This window comes from Chenopodium quinoa, unplaced genomic scaffold, assembly GCF_001683475.1.
Source record: "Chenopodium quinoa cultivar QQ74 unplaced genomic scaffold, ASM168347v1, whole genome shotgun sequence".
In the NCBI taxonomy this organism is placed as follows: domain Eukaryota; kingdom Viridiplantae; phylum Streptophyta; class Magnoliopsida; order Caryophyllales; family Amaranthaceae; genus Chenopodium; species Chenopodium quinoa.
In genome coordinates, this window is record NW_018745461.1 from 620725 (window position 1) to 638011 (window position 17287).

The 17287-nt window shown below is 36.1% G+C and overlaps 1 protein-coding gene across 1 annotated transcript; it reads right to left on the minus strand.

Annotated features, from left to right (window-relative positions):
- Nucleotides 1-5404: 5404 nt before the first annotated feature.
- On the minus strand, nucleotides 5405-16927 carry LOC110714974 (glutamic acid-rich protein-like). Its single transcript, XM_021893530.1, has 3 exons — nucleotides 15424-16927; nucleotides 6865-7909; nucleotides 5405-6570 (listed from the first exon to the last, which is right to left on the minus strand). Exons 1-3 carry the CDS (start codon nucleotides 15517-15519, stop codon nucleotides 6041-6043), a joined length of 1671 nt encoding a protein of 556 aa, XP_021749222.1. The 5' UTR covers nucleotides 15520-16927; the 3' UTR covers nucleotides 5405-6040.
- Between the last annotated feature and the right edge of the window lie 360 nt (nucleotides 16928-17287).

Sequence of the window (17287 nt, forward strand, 5' to 3'; positions counted from 1 at the left end):
AACTGACCTGGAGATGACCCGACCCGAATTTAACCCGTAAATTATTGACCCGAACCGAACCCGACTTGAACCGAAATTGACCTTAAGCCGTTCTAACTCGTCAAAACCCAAATTTAACTCGACTTGTCACTAACCTGACCTGAATTTAACCCGACCCGTTCCTATCCCGACCCAAATTTAACCCAACCTGTTACAAACCAGACCCGAAATCAATCCGACTTGTTATTGACCTGACCCAAATTCAATCCGACTTGTTATTGACCTGACTCGAATTTTACCAGACCTATTACTAACCCGACCCAAAAATTCAACCCAATATGTTACTAACCCAACTCGAAATCAACACGACTTGTTATTGACCCGACCTAAATTCAACCCAAATTGTTCTTGACCCGATTTCAAATCACCTTAACTACAATTTAGACCACCTTATTATTGTTGATCAAAGCATTTTGTCTAGGGAGACCAAGTCGATCGGTTCAGGCCAGCAAAAGAAAGGAGCATCAACCTGAAATTTAAGAGTAAAATATAGTATATATTTGTTGTATGGTCAATGGAGATAATTATCTTTCTAAATTATAGACTATAGTTCCCTAGTATATTGTCATATATATTATAGTCAAAGGAAATAATTAGCTTGATAAAAATGATAATTATCTATTTATAGTTAGTTGAACCCAAATATGACCTCACTTGGAAATGATCCAACCTAATTGTAACCTGCAAATTATTGACTTGAACATAACCCGACCTGAATCCGAGAATGACCCGAATTGAAAATGACCCAACCTGATTATAACCCGCAAATTCTTGACTTGAACCCGAGAATGACCCGACTTGAAAATGACCCGACCTGATTATAACCCGCAAGTTATTTACTTGAACCTAACCCGACTCAAACCCGAGAATGACCCGAACTGATTATAACCCGCAAATTATAGAAATGTACCGAACCCGACTCGAACTCGAGAATTACCCTAACCTATTTTAACCGGTGAAAAACTGAGTTAAACCCGACCTATAGTTAACCCGACCCGAATGTAACCCGACCTGTTATTAACCCGACCCAAACCCGATAAGAAGTATTACCCGACGTGACCCGACCCACTCTTACCGATCCAAACCCGACCTGTTTACCAGAGTTGACAGCTCTACCCGAAACCTCCAAAATTTCTCAAAAAGCGTGAATATTAGTTTTCAATTTTGGAATTTTTTTGACTTTTTTTCACTTGAAAATTAAAATTGCAAAAGTGTTTACCATGATCCATAATATCCTCCGAGAGTCCAATTGGTTGGGTGGAACCATCCAATTTGCCTTTAAACGACCAATTTACCGATTTACAACTTGCACCGATTTCATTAACTCAAGCCTACCACGAACATTTATGACAACATATAATGATCATGTATGGTTCCAAACGGAATTATATGACCCCGAAATGTATCCCCTAAAATCTCAATGCTTTTCGACACCGGGCTTTGAAACCTCCAGAATTTCTCAAAAAGCTTGGATATTAGCCTTCAATTTTGGAATTTTTTACATTTTTTCGCACAAAAATAAAAATTGCCTAAATGTTTATCATGGTCCCTAATACCCTTTGTGAGTCCAATTGGGCGGGTGGAATCATCCTAATTGCCTATAAACAGCCAATCTACCGGTTTACAACTTGCACCGATTTCATTAATTCAAGCCTACCACGAACATTTATAACAACAACTAATGATCATATATGGTTCCAAGAGACATTAAATGACCCCAAAAAGATGTATTCCATAGAATTTCAAGACTTTTCGACACCTGGCCCCGAAGACTCTAAAAATTCTCAAAAAGCATGGATATATCCTTCAATTTATGAATTTTTTTACTTTTCTTCGTCTGGAAATAAAAATTACCGAAATTTTACCATGGTCTGATCTCTAATACCCTTCAGGAGTCCAATTGGGTGGGTGAAACCATCCAACTTGCCTTTAAACGACCAATTTACCGGTTTACAACTTGTGCCGATTTCATTAACTCAAGTCTACCACAAACATTTATGACAACATATAATGATCATATATGGTTCCAAACGGCATTATTTGACCCCGAGATGCATCCCCGATAATCTAAATTCTTTTCGACACCGGGTCCCAAAACCTCCAAAATTTCTCAAAAAGCGTGGATATTAGCTTTCAATTTTGGAATTTTTTACTTTTTTCGCCTGAAATAAAAATTGCCGAATTATTTACCATGATATTTAATACCGTCCGGGAGTCCCATTGGGTGGGTGGAAGTGTGGAACCATCTAATTTGCCTTTATACGACCAATTTACCGGATTACAACTTGCACCAATTTTATTAACTTAAACCTACCACAAACATTTATGACAACAAATAATGATCATATATGGTTCCAAACGGCATTATATGACCCCGAGATGTATCACCTAAAATTTCATGACTTTTTGGCACCGGGCCCTAAAATCTCCAAAATTTCTCAAAAAACGTGGATATTAGTCTTTAATTTTGGAATTTTTTTGATTTTTTTTTGCCTGGAAATAAAAATTTCCTAAATTTTTACCATGGTCCCTAATATTCTCCGGGAGTTCAATTGGGTTGGTGGAACCATCCAATTCCCTTTAAACGACCAATTTACCAGTTTACAACTTTCACGGATTTCATTAACTCAAACATACTACGAACATTTACGACAACATATAATGATCATATATGGTTCCAAACGGAATTATATGATCCCGAGATGTATCCCCTAAAATATCAAGACTTTTCTACACTAGTTCTCGAAACCTTCAAAAATTTTCAAAAAACGTGGATATTAGCCTTCAATTTTGGAATTTTTTAATTTTTTTTCGTCCGAAAATAGAAATTGCCGAAATGTTTACCATGGTCCCTAATACATTCCGGGAGTCCAATTGGGTGGGTGCAATCATCCAATTTGCCTTTAAACGGCCTATTTACCGGTTTATAACTTGCACCGGTTTCATTAAATCAAGCCTACCACGAACATTTATGACAACATGTAATGATTATATATGGTTCCAAACGTCATTATATGACCCTGAGAACTATTCCCTAAAATCTCAAGACTTTTCGACACCGAACCTTGAAACCTCCAAAATTTCTCAAAAAACGTTAATATTAACCTTCAGTTTTTGAACTTTTTAAATTTTTTTTGCCTGGAAATAAAATTTTCCAAAATGTTTACCACGGTCCTTAATATCTTAAGGGAGTCCGATTGGGTTTGTGGAACCATCCAATTTGCTGTTAAACGACCAATTTACCGGTTTACAACTTGCATCGATTTACCGGTTAACAACGGCCAATTTAATTAACTTGCACCGAACCCGACTTGAACCGAAATTAACCTTAATCCGTTTTAACCCATCAAAACCCGAATTTAACCTGACTTGTTACTAACCTGACCTGGATTCAGCCCGACCTGTTCCTTACCCGATCCGAATTTAACCCAACCTGTTACAAACCCGACCCAAAATCAACCCGACTTGTTATTGACCTTACCCAAATTCAACCTGACTTGTTATTCACTCGACCCTAATTTTATCAGACCTATTACTTACCCGACCCAAAAATTCAACCCGATCTGTTACTAACCCGACTCGAAATTAACACGACTTGTTATTGACCCGACCTAAATTCAAACCAAATTGTTCCTGACCTGATTTCAAATCACCTTAAATGCAATCTAGACCACCTTATTTTTGTTGATCAAAGCATTTTGTCTAGGGAGACCAAGTCGGTCTAGGCTAGCAAAAGAAAGGAGCATCATCCTCAAATTTAAGAGTTAAATATAGTATATATTTGTTGTATGGTCAATGGAGATAATTATCTTTCTAAATTATAGACTATAGTTCCCTAGTATATTGTCATATATATTATAGTCAAAGGAAATAATTAGCTTGATAAAAATGATAATTATCTATTTATAGTTAGTTGAACCCGAATATGACCTCACTTAGAAATGACCTGACCTGATTGTAACCTGCAAATTATTGACTTGAACATAACCCGACTTGAATCCGAGAATGACCGACTTGGAAATGACCTAACCTGATTATAACTCGCAAATTATTGACTTGAACCAAACCCGACTTGAACACGAGAATGATTCGACCTGATTATAATCCGCAAATTATTGATTTGAACCGAACCCGACTCAAACCCGAGAATGACCCGACCTGAATCTAACCCGCAAATTATTGACTTGAACCGAACCCTACTCGAACCCGAGAATTACCCTAACCAGTTTTAACCCATGAAAACCCGAATTAAACCCGACCTATTGTTCACCTGACCCAAATGTAACCCGACCTGTTATTAAACCGAGCTAAACCCAACCCAAACCCGATAAAAAGTATGACCCGACGTACCCTAACTCAAGCATGACCCAATTCAAACCCGACCCGCATAGGTTATGGAATTAATCCGAATTGACCCGACCTACTCTTACCCGACCCAAACCTGACCCGTTTACCCAAATTGACAGCTCTACTTAAATATACGATAATCTATACGGAAAAAGTGTATCAAGTGGAGTCTTGTTAGATTTGTAATAATATCTGATCTGAATTTATTTTTTCTGAAATAAGTAAAAATAAAGTAAACTAAATAAGGCCATAATTTCAACATAAGAAAATGTGATTACTTGTATCAGTTTTACACTTACGATTTCATCCCAAACCAAACAGAACCTTAAACTAGAGGTAAGAATAAAATATATAGTCCATTATGAAAAGTAATAAAAAAAATACTCCATCCTTTTTTTCAAGTGCTCCATTGAAAAAAAAATATATTCCATTGTCAACCTAACGTTCCTCAAGAAATAAACAAAAAGTACTCCGTTGAAACTTGGCTGAACTTATATGAACTTACCTAAACTAATCTGATCTTATTAGACCTTATTAAAACGTATTTTAATTGTAATTTGTACTTAGGTAACCCTTATTACAGTAGAACTTATTACACCCGAATTAAACTTATCTGAACTTATTACACCTGAAATAAGTGAAAATAAGGTAAACAGAACCGACCCTAATTAAAACAATAATATCTTTAATTATCAATCATACAAATAACAAATGAATGTGAGAGAAAGCTCAAGTGGTTAGAACTTCCCTCCCGATTCCAAGAGATATTGGGATTGATTCTTACCCCGGTCCTTTATGTCTCTCTAAACACCAAAAAATAAACTTTTAAAAATAAATAAATAAATTATAACAATTGTATATTTCACAAGCTTTAGTAAAAGTGGGTCAAGTGAATAATGCAAAAAACCCCAATGAACACTTACCGTTACTCTGTTTGCTATTTTACCATTGATATTTTGCTAGAGATGTGGTTCACTTCAAAAGTTCAAATCAATCTAAATAATCCTAAGCATACGGGGAAACAATATACGTAGTATACAAGTATACGAAGTATATATCAAGCTACCTCTTCCCATTTCCTTCTATGTTACATTTCTCTGTAAATTAAGAGTATTATGTTACAAATCAAAATCGGTGGGTGCATGCACCACAGCTATGTTTCTCTTGCACTGAAAAGATTAGCAAAGGCTCCCATTGCTCTAACAAAAATATTTTAACAAGCTAATACATTTCCCATCTAAACAATTTTCCCAACCGTAGTGACTATAGCCTTTTAGGGAAGCTGATTATACTCCCCTTACGAAAGAATCAATTTATCTCATGCCAGGAGGCCCTAAAATTGCCATCAAAACCCTAGCTCTTGGAGCGAGCAGCATCATAGCTGAGGCAGGTGTGACACAACCGACAGCTTCCTTCAATTTCAGAAAGCTCTGGAAAAGAGTTGATAACCACACTACATGCTAATGTACAGAACATGCAGGAAGAGCTCAGTCCAATCTACGAAATTCGTAGCTTCAAGGAGCATGCTTTTGAGGCAGAGATTTTGGAATTTCAATCTCACAGCCTCTGCTGCAAATATTTCCGAGCGTGGCTAGGATTTCCTCCTCAGAGAGCAGGGGTAAAGAATAACCACAACCACAATTCATGGAGCCAATCAGTGCGGAATAACATATGGCAAAGCATAAACATCTACTGGTTCTAACCACAAGGCTCTTGCCCATACCTGCGGCATCTCATTGATCCCAGATGATTTGACCTCTGGCTTCCTTGATGGGGAGCAATTGCTGTCGAACAGCCAATCTTGGTCGTCAAAACCAGACCATTCATCTAATTTAGGTACTGAAAGCACCTGGTCAAGATACTTGGTATCTGGATGAGGTGGCTTTGTAGGAGCAACAGATTTCCGTTCTGCTTTTGCAGTTGTTTCTCGAGAAGACTGTGTAGAGGGTTCAGCAACTGTGCCATTTATCTTGCATTCCTTGCCATCCACTTTAATTTTCATGGCTGGCCTCTGTGTATCATCATGAGAAAGATTATGTTCCACTATACTATTTGTGGGAGGGCGCTGTGTAACAGGAGCAAATGCGGCAGAATTCTGGCAAGGCTCCAAGCTCCTTCCATTTTCCGTCAACGGATGGGGAGAAGCTGTTGTTCTTGCCAGCTTATTAGGCCGAGTGACAAACTCTGTTGAGATAAACCCAAACATAAGTAGCATTCACATAAGCTACAGGAAAATTCAAGATCGTACATACATCATTGGCATGATAAATCTAACTAGTACTGTAGCAATTCACATTTGAGCACCATTCCCAATCTTTCACAGTCCAAAGAATAGGACTAGACTGTGATAGTCCTAGGAGCTGGATCCCTTTATTTTTCTTTTCATTTTTAACCACCACCTATATCTAACAGAAAATTAATCTATCTAATGAAGCAATTTCCACAAGCAGTCAAAAACAATGCTGAGAAAGAGCTCACCATCATAAATTCCATTGAGACCAGTGTCCTTTCGTTTCTTGAGATTATTATTCACAGTAGTAGCATGATGATTGCTATCCTTTGCATTGTTTTGAGACCCTACACTCTGGACACCTGAAACATCCTTCTTGTTTGCGTCCTTTGTGCTTGGCTTCAGCATGTGATCATCACTGCCATCTTTCATTCTTTGAATTTGCTTCTGTTCAGTTGTTGCCTTAGCTATCTCGTCTTTCTTCTTCTCCTTTTTCCTGTCCTTCTCCTTGAGAACTGATTTCTCTCTGTCTTTTTCCTTTCTTTTTTCTCCTTTTCTATCACCGCCTTCTTTCTCCCTGTTTTTTTCTTTCCCATCCACTTTCTGCTCAATCTTCTTATCCATGGGCCTGACAATTCCTCCCACTCTGTTTTGAACCACTCCAACAGGATTTGGGACCAAAGCACTTCCACCAGATTTGGCATCGCCAATGGCACCTCGTCCATCCATCCTTTCATCAAGAGTGGGTTTCTCTTTGGTCCTTTCCTTTGAATCCAGGAGAGATCCACCACTCTTTGAATCCAACTTGACAACTCCATCCTTCCTTCTCTCTGCACCAATATTCTTATTAGGATATTGATTGATTGCTCTCCTTTCTTCATCCATGCTCTTCCTGCCCAGATCTGAGGCATGATTAAAACTCTTAGCCTCATAGACTTGGTGATTGTTCTTAGTAACTGGGATTCCATTGTGAACTGCAGACAGCCCACCAATTTTCTTCTCAGCCAAAATAGCATTTTTGTCACTTTCCCTCTCCTTGTTCTTCTCGGAGGGATTATAAATATGGCTGTCAGCTGAACCCACAATCTTCTTCTCAACTGGAAGGAGATTGCTTTTATGTTTATCTTTATCTCGGTCCTTCTCCTTGTCTTTCTTTTTGTCTCTTCGTTTCTCCCTTTTGTCTTTCTTTTCTCTATGTCTTTCATCACTTCTTTCTTTGTCACGTTTTTCTTTTCCATCTTTCTTCTCCTTGTCTTTCTTATCCTTTTTGTGCTTCTTTTCTTTGTGCTTTTCCTGAAAAAGTCAACAATGAATCAACTCCAATCAAGATCATTGCAGCATGATATAGATAGATTTAACATATTTCGCAGCAAATCAATCAAGAGATCTTCACAAGACCAACGCAAGTCGACAACACTCCTAACTATAATAAAAGAGAAATATAGAGAAAGAACACAAAAGACATGAGTAAAAAAATTCAGTAATCAGGAGTAAAATAGGAAAAATGTGATAATTTTAAAACAGCTAAAGGTCAGAACACACTAAAAAGTAAAAATCACTACTTCCTGCTACTACAGTTCACATAATGATGGGATCACATTGGAAAATATATCTTCAGGTTTCAGGTGAACAGCTCATTCTCCATTGGCAGCACACTGCTCTACCTTAGGTTCATTGAATTACATAAATTACCATTTTCCCCAAACAAAGGGAAGGAATAAAATTCATCTTTGCAATCAGGGTATAAAATGCAAAACCAGTGTTAGATTCACCTTGCATAAATTGCACCGTGTTTGCATGTTCATTTAGACAAATATTTATCTGTTGCACTTGATTTAGTGTTTAGCCAGTAGGGTCATATACATAAAATCATCAGTAACTTGAATTTACATAACTTGGAAGTCAAAACCATGAGGTGAGTAAAGTATTTATATACCAATGAACCAAAAAGAGCAGAAAATGCGTGATTAGCAAAACAACCGAAGTAATGTATGTATAACCAATGATACTGTAAACCCCAGAATAAGAATCAGAACATACGACAGCATTCATAATTTACAATCAAGAGCAGACCAAAGACAGTATATGTATGCGGAACATATAAAAAAATAGGGCTTTTTGTAAAATCTACCTAATAAAATTCATATTTTGCGAGAAACTACCTAATAAAAAAAATGTTGTAATAAACTACCTAATAAAGGTAAAATAATGTAAAACACTGTATGAGTAAAGGTAAAATGTTGTAAAATACTACCTATACCGAATTTTTACCGTTGATCGACCTCAAAACGCTCCCAAAACCACCGCTTTCATTCCCAAAACTAACACAACTTGCTTGAAATCGTCTCCACCACATCTAAAGCACCTTTCAACCCCAAAACCACCACCTCTAAGGCTCTAACCCTAAAAATCACTATCCCGAAGCACTAATCTACCCTCACCAACTCGGAATATCCTCCAACCACCCCGAAAATAACCTTACCACCTTGAAAATAAACCCTAACGGTGGTTTTGGGGGTGATCTAAGGTGGATCAACATCCTAAAATTAAGTCAACAGTGGAATTTCGGTCAAAGGTAGTACATTACAACATTTTATCTTTTATTAGGTAGTTTCTTACAACATTTTTTTTATTAGCTAGTTTCTCACAAAATTTAGGCTTTATTAGGTAGTTTCTCGCAAAATGTCCATATATATATATATATATATATATATATATATATATATATATATATATATATATATATATATATATATATATATTGTAAGCAGACTTAAGCAACAAGAGATAGAAATCATGTTGCCAAGTTACCATTTTAGAAAACCGAAACCAAACAAACAATATGGAAGATAAAGCCATATCCATTTCCAAAAAAAGTTATTTTGTGCTTCATGAACAAGATAGACATCCTTTCACTTTCTCAATCTTCTATTTATCTATTTGGCTCTTCATATATAAGTATACACAATGAAGAAACAGTTTTTTGTATGACAAAAACCAAATTGTCTTCCCAAAGATATATACTTCCCTCGTTATTTTTTACTTGAACATTTGAAGCTTTACACTTTAATATATTTAATATTTTAATTATCTTTTAGGAAATAGGGGGGGGGGAATGATATTTTTAAAACATATATCAAGACAAACTAACAAGATTCCATAGGATTATATTATTCCTTGTATATAAATCACAAAAGGAAAATTCCAAACGGTGCAAATATTAAAGAAGGAAGGAAATATTTCATTTACAATATCATCAATATATTTTGACAATTTGAAGATTTCTCAAAGAAAGACCTGCTCGACACTAGAGTGACCATTAAGCATAAAAGAACATCAACCAACTAAGAGCGTGTTGTAATAGACTGAAATCAGCTGAACTGAACTAAAATGAATATTTTATAAGAGAAGAAAATTAGGAGCTGAACTGAACTGAGCTGAACTAAAATGAAAATAAATGTATGAGAACAGGCCCTAATTCACACAAACATGTGCATTGTTAGGCAATTTAAAGTGCAAAAATGTTATTTTAACAAATGATGGATTCACCAAAGAAGTCATAAATACCCGTTTCTCCAAGTTTACTCAAACACGCCAATGCTCTTGGCAAGTATGAAAATGAACTAACCTCAATGAACACAAGATACACTACATAATGTCTTCAATCAGTAAACCATGCTGGGACTAATAGCACTTTTACATGTAGAAATGTCAATTGTTTTAACAAAAATTATCAACTCACATACTGAATCCAAATGTAACAAAAGCCACTTACACTCAGTAGATCCCCTGAATAACATCCAATTCCAACCATCACACTTTCCCAAAGGCAACATTTGCCTGAAGTCTATGCACCAAAATATTGTGCATTCAGCCACTTAAAAAGGGAAATAAACTGGGAGGCAAAGTTGAAATTTCAACAATTATAAGATTTATAACTGGGAGGCTAAAATGCACAAGTTGACTATCATAAATTCTTTAAAGCAGCATCGGATGAAAGTTAATAGCACATCTTCATGCCAATATCCCCTAAAAGCCCATCTTAACATCTTCAATTCTTCATACCAGATTATTTACTTTTTTAGGGATTAAACCTGATATCTCTATTTCAAGAGCACGGATCCTTCAACTGATCTTGATCGTTGTCTAACCATTAAAATATTCATGCTCAGGTATCAGACTCTATCCTTAAATGATATTGATCAAGGTCTCATGTCGCAGCCTAATTGATTTATGCAATTAGCTTATATTTTTTAAATGATCTTAATTGCAGTCTTACCATCCAAAACTCATAGTCAGGCCATGGGACTAAAGCCAAAGCCTCACTAATCCTGTAAACACCTAATGGCGTGCCTTACATATTCAATTAAGCAAATAAAAAAGAGCAACCCTAGGTATAATCAATCAGGGATCAGCATTGTATTTCTCAAACTGGACAACACTTTCTTTTTACAATATCTTCCAATCATTTTAGGAAAGTTTTGTCGGGCTATTATTACAATTTAGTTCATTAATTTGAAGGAGTACTTCAAATTGTTATCTTTTTCCAATGGAGAGATCATCAACAAAACTCAAACAACTAAGAAGACCAAGCACACAAAACCATGAAGCAAAAAATCTACACGTGATGTATAACATTCAGCAATTTTTATCAGAATAAATGTTAAGTAACATACTACTAATCAAAAAGTCAAAAACTACCACAAGCTTACCTTCCCTAATAACATCCAAAAAATTTGAGCTCGCATCATATATTGATTTGAAGATATTCCATAGCATCTAAATTGCACTCACCAGGACCCAGCTTTTAAGTATATCCATCATCACCTACGTCACCTTAATCACCCCATGAACCCAAAGATACAACTAAATTGGCCATCAGCCAAACAGATATATGAATGGCCATACGTAATGATCAAGCAATGATATAACCAAGCATTGTTAGCATTCAACCACGCATGAGACTTGAGATCAATCAATCAATCAAGCAAAGCCTTAACCATATAAGTGGGGTCGGCTGTAATAGACCAACATAAGGAAGGGCAATTTGGGAAGTCTAATGCTTTTAGGGTAGTAGTCCTTGACTCCTTGGTCTTAGTATAAATAGGAATTAGTATATGCACTAGGATATCATGTGAATTGTGAGGAAAAATGTTAGAGAGTAGTAACCTCAAGTTACTAGGAGAGTGATAGCCTAAAGAGTGATAGCCTAAAGTTATGAGGAGAGTAATAGCCTAAAGTTATACCCAAATTTCTGCCATTATTAATCAAAGTCTCAAGCTTTTATCTTTATGTATTAGACTAATTATATCGGAAATACAAGTCAGAGTTTCAGTCCATTACATCGGCTACATGAACCAAAAGTGATTATTTCGTACAGTCATCCACAAAAATCTGCCTCCTCCATCCCTTACGATCAAATACCTCATTCTCATGCAAATCCATATACTTCATATCCTTCCTAACTCCTTCCAACCAAGTCCTTTTCACTCTTTCTCTACCTCATTTAACCTCTCCATGATTCCACTTTTCCTCTCTTCCACGCATGAGACTTTGAAATAAGATAAAAAAAACTTAATTAATAGCACTAAAGGCCATGTACTTGCACCTAAGGGTAATAGTGAGGCACGACAACTCTCAAGCTATTCAGCAACTTGGTCAAAAATCCGCCAAATTGAGATGTGAAAGACTTTATAATCTCTTCTCTTTTCTTTTTTGTTTTAAATATATAAATATTTCTTAACAAAATAAAGCAGCACTAGGCAATCAATCAATCAAAGCCTTATTCCCATAAGTGGGGTCGGCTACAATATTCGTAACCAATAAAATCAGTCAAAGCCTTAATCAAAATAAAAGACACCACTAAGCAATCATTTTACAATATTCGTAACCATATTTTGGAGTCCAAATAGGATCTAGGCCGCAACTATGAATAGGGTGCAACAGTCTAAATATCAAGCAGAATTGGCTTCATGACAATCATGAGCTTTAGCAATTACAGAAAAAGCAAGAATATGAGGTCAAATTTACACCTAATAAGTGCAAAACTAAACCAGAAGCCACTTCCCCCCCCCCCCCAAAACCCTCTTTCTAAAACAAACAAACTGAAAGCCATTAATCCAAATAAATTTCTAATCATCATTATCCACAAATGCATTATCAGTTATCACCATGATGAAAAATATCCACCAAAATACTAATAATTGCATTGGAAATCATACTAACATCATATAATAATAATAATTCCAAGTCAACAGTAAACTTAAAAATGACATTTGTACTTTTGTAGCCACGAAACCTAACACCCAACAACATCATCAGGAATAGTAGCAGTTATGAAAAAAAGCACTTAACTGAATTTCATTTTGTCTAAACACTTGACCTGTCATAAAAGAGCACAGTCCAGCATAGAGTCCTTTTAAGCATACAATGCAGCATAGAGTTCTTTTAAGCAGTGTGGTCTCCTCAACTACAACTATTTACGCATCATTGATACCAAGGTTGTCAGGATCAGGATCAGGATCCCACATTGGATTGGTGAGGGAAATTTTGGATCAGTATAACTGGATGACTATATACACATCTTTCAAGCATTTAATATGCAAATATCTATAGTTACAGTAGTTGGGTAGTCATTTTCTAGGCTAATGAGAAAAAATATGGTTGCTTTGGGCTCATTTTTATAAGTAGAACAGAAAGATCAAGCAGGATTGTCCTCCAACAACGATCCAAGTGGGTGGGGGTGGGGGGGTTGGGTGGGTGGGTGGAAGGGGGGGGGACCTTCCAATCCTAACTGATCTTGCAGCGATGTCGATTTTGTTTCCAATTCGGATATTTTGGCTAAAATTGGATCATAATCCTATGATTTGGACGTTCACTCTTACAACAATGGTTGATACAGAGTGAATACTTCATGTGCAAAATTTACACCAATGTTACTCACAAGGTAAACGCAAAATTTAAAATCCACTACAGAAAAACACGCATTAGCAAATTTTGCCCCTCAAGAAAGTCAAATAAATTTCCTAGTAAACACTTAATAAGCAACAACAATCTCTAAGCACTACTTTGCAAAAGCCTATCTCTATCCAGCTCGGCTAAAAAAGTTCATGACAAGTTTTTGAATGCAGCTAACAACAATTGTGAACACACACAGAGTAAAACACATATGATGTCTTAATACAAAATTTGCAACTGTAGCTAGTAGGCTTTGGTTTGGTCAAGGCTGAGTTCAAGCAATAACCATTGAGTAAGAGATCATTGAGAACACCTTTAGAAGGAGTATGCAGTCATCAATTAAGTCTTATGATAACTTGCAATGAAAATTCTAGAGTTAATTCATTGGGTGAGATAATCTATTTATTTTTCTAGGGTGTTCAATGTAAGGTGGATCTTGAAGTCTACTTTTCAATTATATCTGACATAAACAATAATAAATCTGCAATACATGTATCAAAATTGGATTACAAATAGATACAAGTACAAACTAAAACTAAACAAGATCAAAAGGAGATTGCAAAGTGGAGAAGCCCACAGTATAAAACACTTTTAAGCACTGTAGACTCAAGTTGGCTCACCAAATAAGGATAGGTCACTGATTCATAAGTTTCATTCAGAAATGTTGCAAATAGTAGCTTGTAAAGGTAGGTAAATTTGCTAACCAGTAAATGCTAAGACTATCTAAGTAGAGCAGAATTGAATAAGTTTGACAAGTACAGAGGTTTTGACTTGAAAACGAAAATTGAGGTTTTAGTCAAGATAATTCCACTAATTAATACCTTGCTAGCCGTGAAACACTTGGAATAAATGTCAGAAATATATTGAAAATCTTACTTATCATGAGCCTGCACAACTAGCTTTTGGCTGAACACTAAAGCTCAAATTTAGGATTTCAGAATCCAGTCTTCAAGTTTAAGTCATATATTACTTCAGACTACTCCATCCCTAAAAGCTGGGAACCTTTTGAAAACACATACAATTAGGAAATGTTTTCATTACTCTGCCATAGTATCTAGTTACACATATGTGACCAGAATTCATCACTCCACTTCCAATGTCTAATTATATAAAATCTGCATTCAAGAATCATCCACTACTTCCAAGACATTAAATACACAGGGGCAAAAAACAGTGATAGAGCAGAAGGAAGATGGACACAATCTCATATAGCAACCTCAAGTGTCAAGGTCAACATCAATCAAGCTATCAAATGAGAAGCAACAGATGTCATTTTCTTAAATAAAATTTAAGAAACAAATCGTGTATCATGCAAAAGAAAATCAATAAAATGATAAAATACATGTACTCCACATAAATAGGCTCTATACAAAAGTCAACGAAACTAATAGTGTTGAGTTTGCATATCTAATCATGATTGTCTATACCATATACTAAGTAATTATTAGCAAATATGTCGAAATTCCTACATGGCATATGCAAAACTGACGGGATTAGAGTGATTCCAATTTCTTAACTAAGTCTTCATGACTACTAATCAACAATATCAATTCATTACAGGGAACCGCATACATGGAATTCAGTATGCCAGTAATTTCCATCCCACTAAAAAGTGAACAGAGTAAAAATCCCTAGAGTGGCACTTGTGCTGCATTGTACTTCCCCCTCCCAACCCCCTCCTCACCCCCTCCCCCCACAACACACACACACACACACACACACACAAACACACACAGGGTGGTATAAAAAGTGCCGGTAAAAAGTTACATATTAGCACATAGTCTAACATATTGTGTAGCATCACATGAACAAAATGGATCACAGCCAATTGAAAGAGCATTGGTATTAACCTTTTTAATCACATCAGTGTGCACGTGCACGTTAGTGCCGTCTGCTTTAGGCTTCCTTTCGTATCCTGGAGGAGGGAAAGGATAGCAGCGAGACATTGCAAACTTCCAAGGGCCTCAGCAATCTGTCACCCCTTGCAAGCGCAAACACTCTGACTAGTATGCTATTGCTTGGGCAATGTTCCAAACAGTGACCAAACCAACAACTAAGCTCTTGTCCATGCACCATGTCCCCACATACATTTCCAGCATCAATATACTTCCATAAACTCAGACTCTCAGCCCACCAACTCAAAATTCAAATTCACACAAATCACTTGCCACAAAAAAACTCAAAGCCAATGCTAAATGAGCTCAGCAACCGAGTTTTCAAAGGATCGCCGATGAATTTTATCCCCGGAACTAGGTAACTGATGTTAGATTGTTAACAGCCCCAATTGGATACTTCAGAAAAAACGATGGCAACTAAAGAGCAATACTATGATTCTCTCTATCTTCCACCTTATTCTCAAATCCCAGAACACAATATCATCCCCTATCAAAAGGGGTGGTATAACAGGGTCAAAGCTACCAAAATCAAATGGAATTTGAAAATTTATCCAACTGATCTTCTAACAATCAACTCTTTAGCTACTGCAACAAGCTTCAATTGAATCAAAGTATCGAAAAAACTCACTGATCCTCTCTATTGCCTGATTTTATAACTACAATACTCTTCCATGCCCAGATTAAACAATGCTCATCAACAGAATCAGAACTAAATCCACTGAAACTCGAAACTCGAATTCGACAATAAAATTGAGCAGCTCAACAATTGGAAGCTCGGTAATCTTCAGTTATCAACAACTAGTGATTCCTAGGATCAATACAAAACCCTAAATCAAAGTCCAAATTTTCTCACACCTCCGTAATTTCAGCTGCCGATCCGACAGAAACCTAAGATTCTTCCGAAATTTCTTAACGAACTAAAAACCAACAGCAGCAGTACTACTACTTCCACCAAAATAAACAAAAAATTAAAATTTAAAAAAAAAAAAAACGAAACCCTAATTCTAAAATCCTCCCAAAAATAGGAGTAAAAACACCAAATTGAAAATCAAGAATCTCTTCCAAAAAAAAAAAAAAAAAGAGGAATACAGTGGGAATTATTCAACACTTTGAGAAAAAAGCACAATCCCAAAGAAATTTTTTCAATTCTCTTTAAATTTATTTCAAAAAAGATCGAATCAAAAGGAGTTTAGAAATAAATGAAAATTATGATTAAGCAGCAAATTCATTTGATAGCATTAATAAAAGGTTGATTGATTGATTGATTGATCTTGGAGAGTAGAAATTGAAGCAGCCGCAATAATATTTTCAAAAAATCTTCGAGTTTTTCTCTCTCTTCTTATGGTATGAATGTTGTTCTTCTGGGGTGTGTAGAGAGTTTCGTGTTTCTCTCTCTCTTATTATTTTTGTGTGTGCTGTCTGTGTTGGGAAGGGGAGGAAGCCTTGCTTTTGTTCGTTATGGGTTGGGCTATAACACCTCTAGGGCCGTTATCGCCTGTACTTATGGTCAAAGTTGTCTACTTCGTATTTTATATGCACTTATAGATAGCATAAGTGGAAAAAACTTAAATAGTACGGGTAATGTAATAAGATTCTGAAATACGGATTATGGTAAATAAAGATACTAAAACAGGTCTTAGTCTCGTGGCTTGCTTTAAGATCGTAGCGTTAAAGACACTTTAGATTAAGAGGGGGATTCTCTTATCCTTTTTTCTCATTTTAAATGAACTTCTAATCCACAAAAATGGAATGATTAACATCCAAGAGTTGTTGCATGCAATGATTAAAAATGGAATGATTAAAAAGTACGGGTAATGTA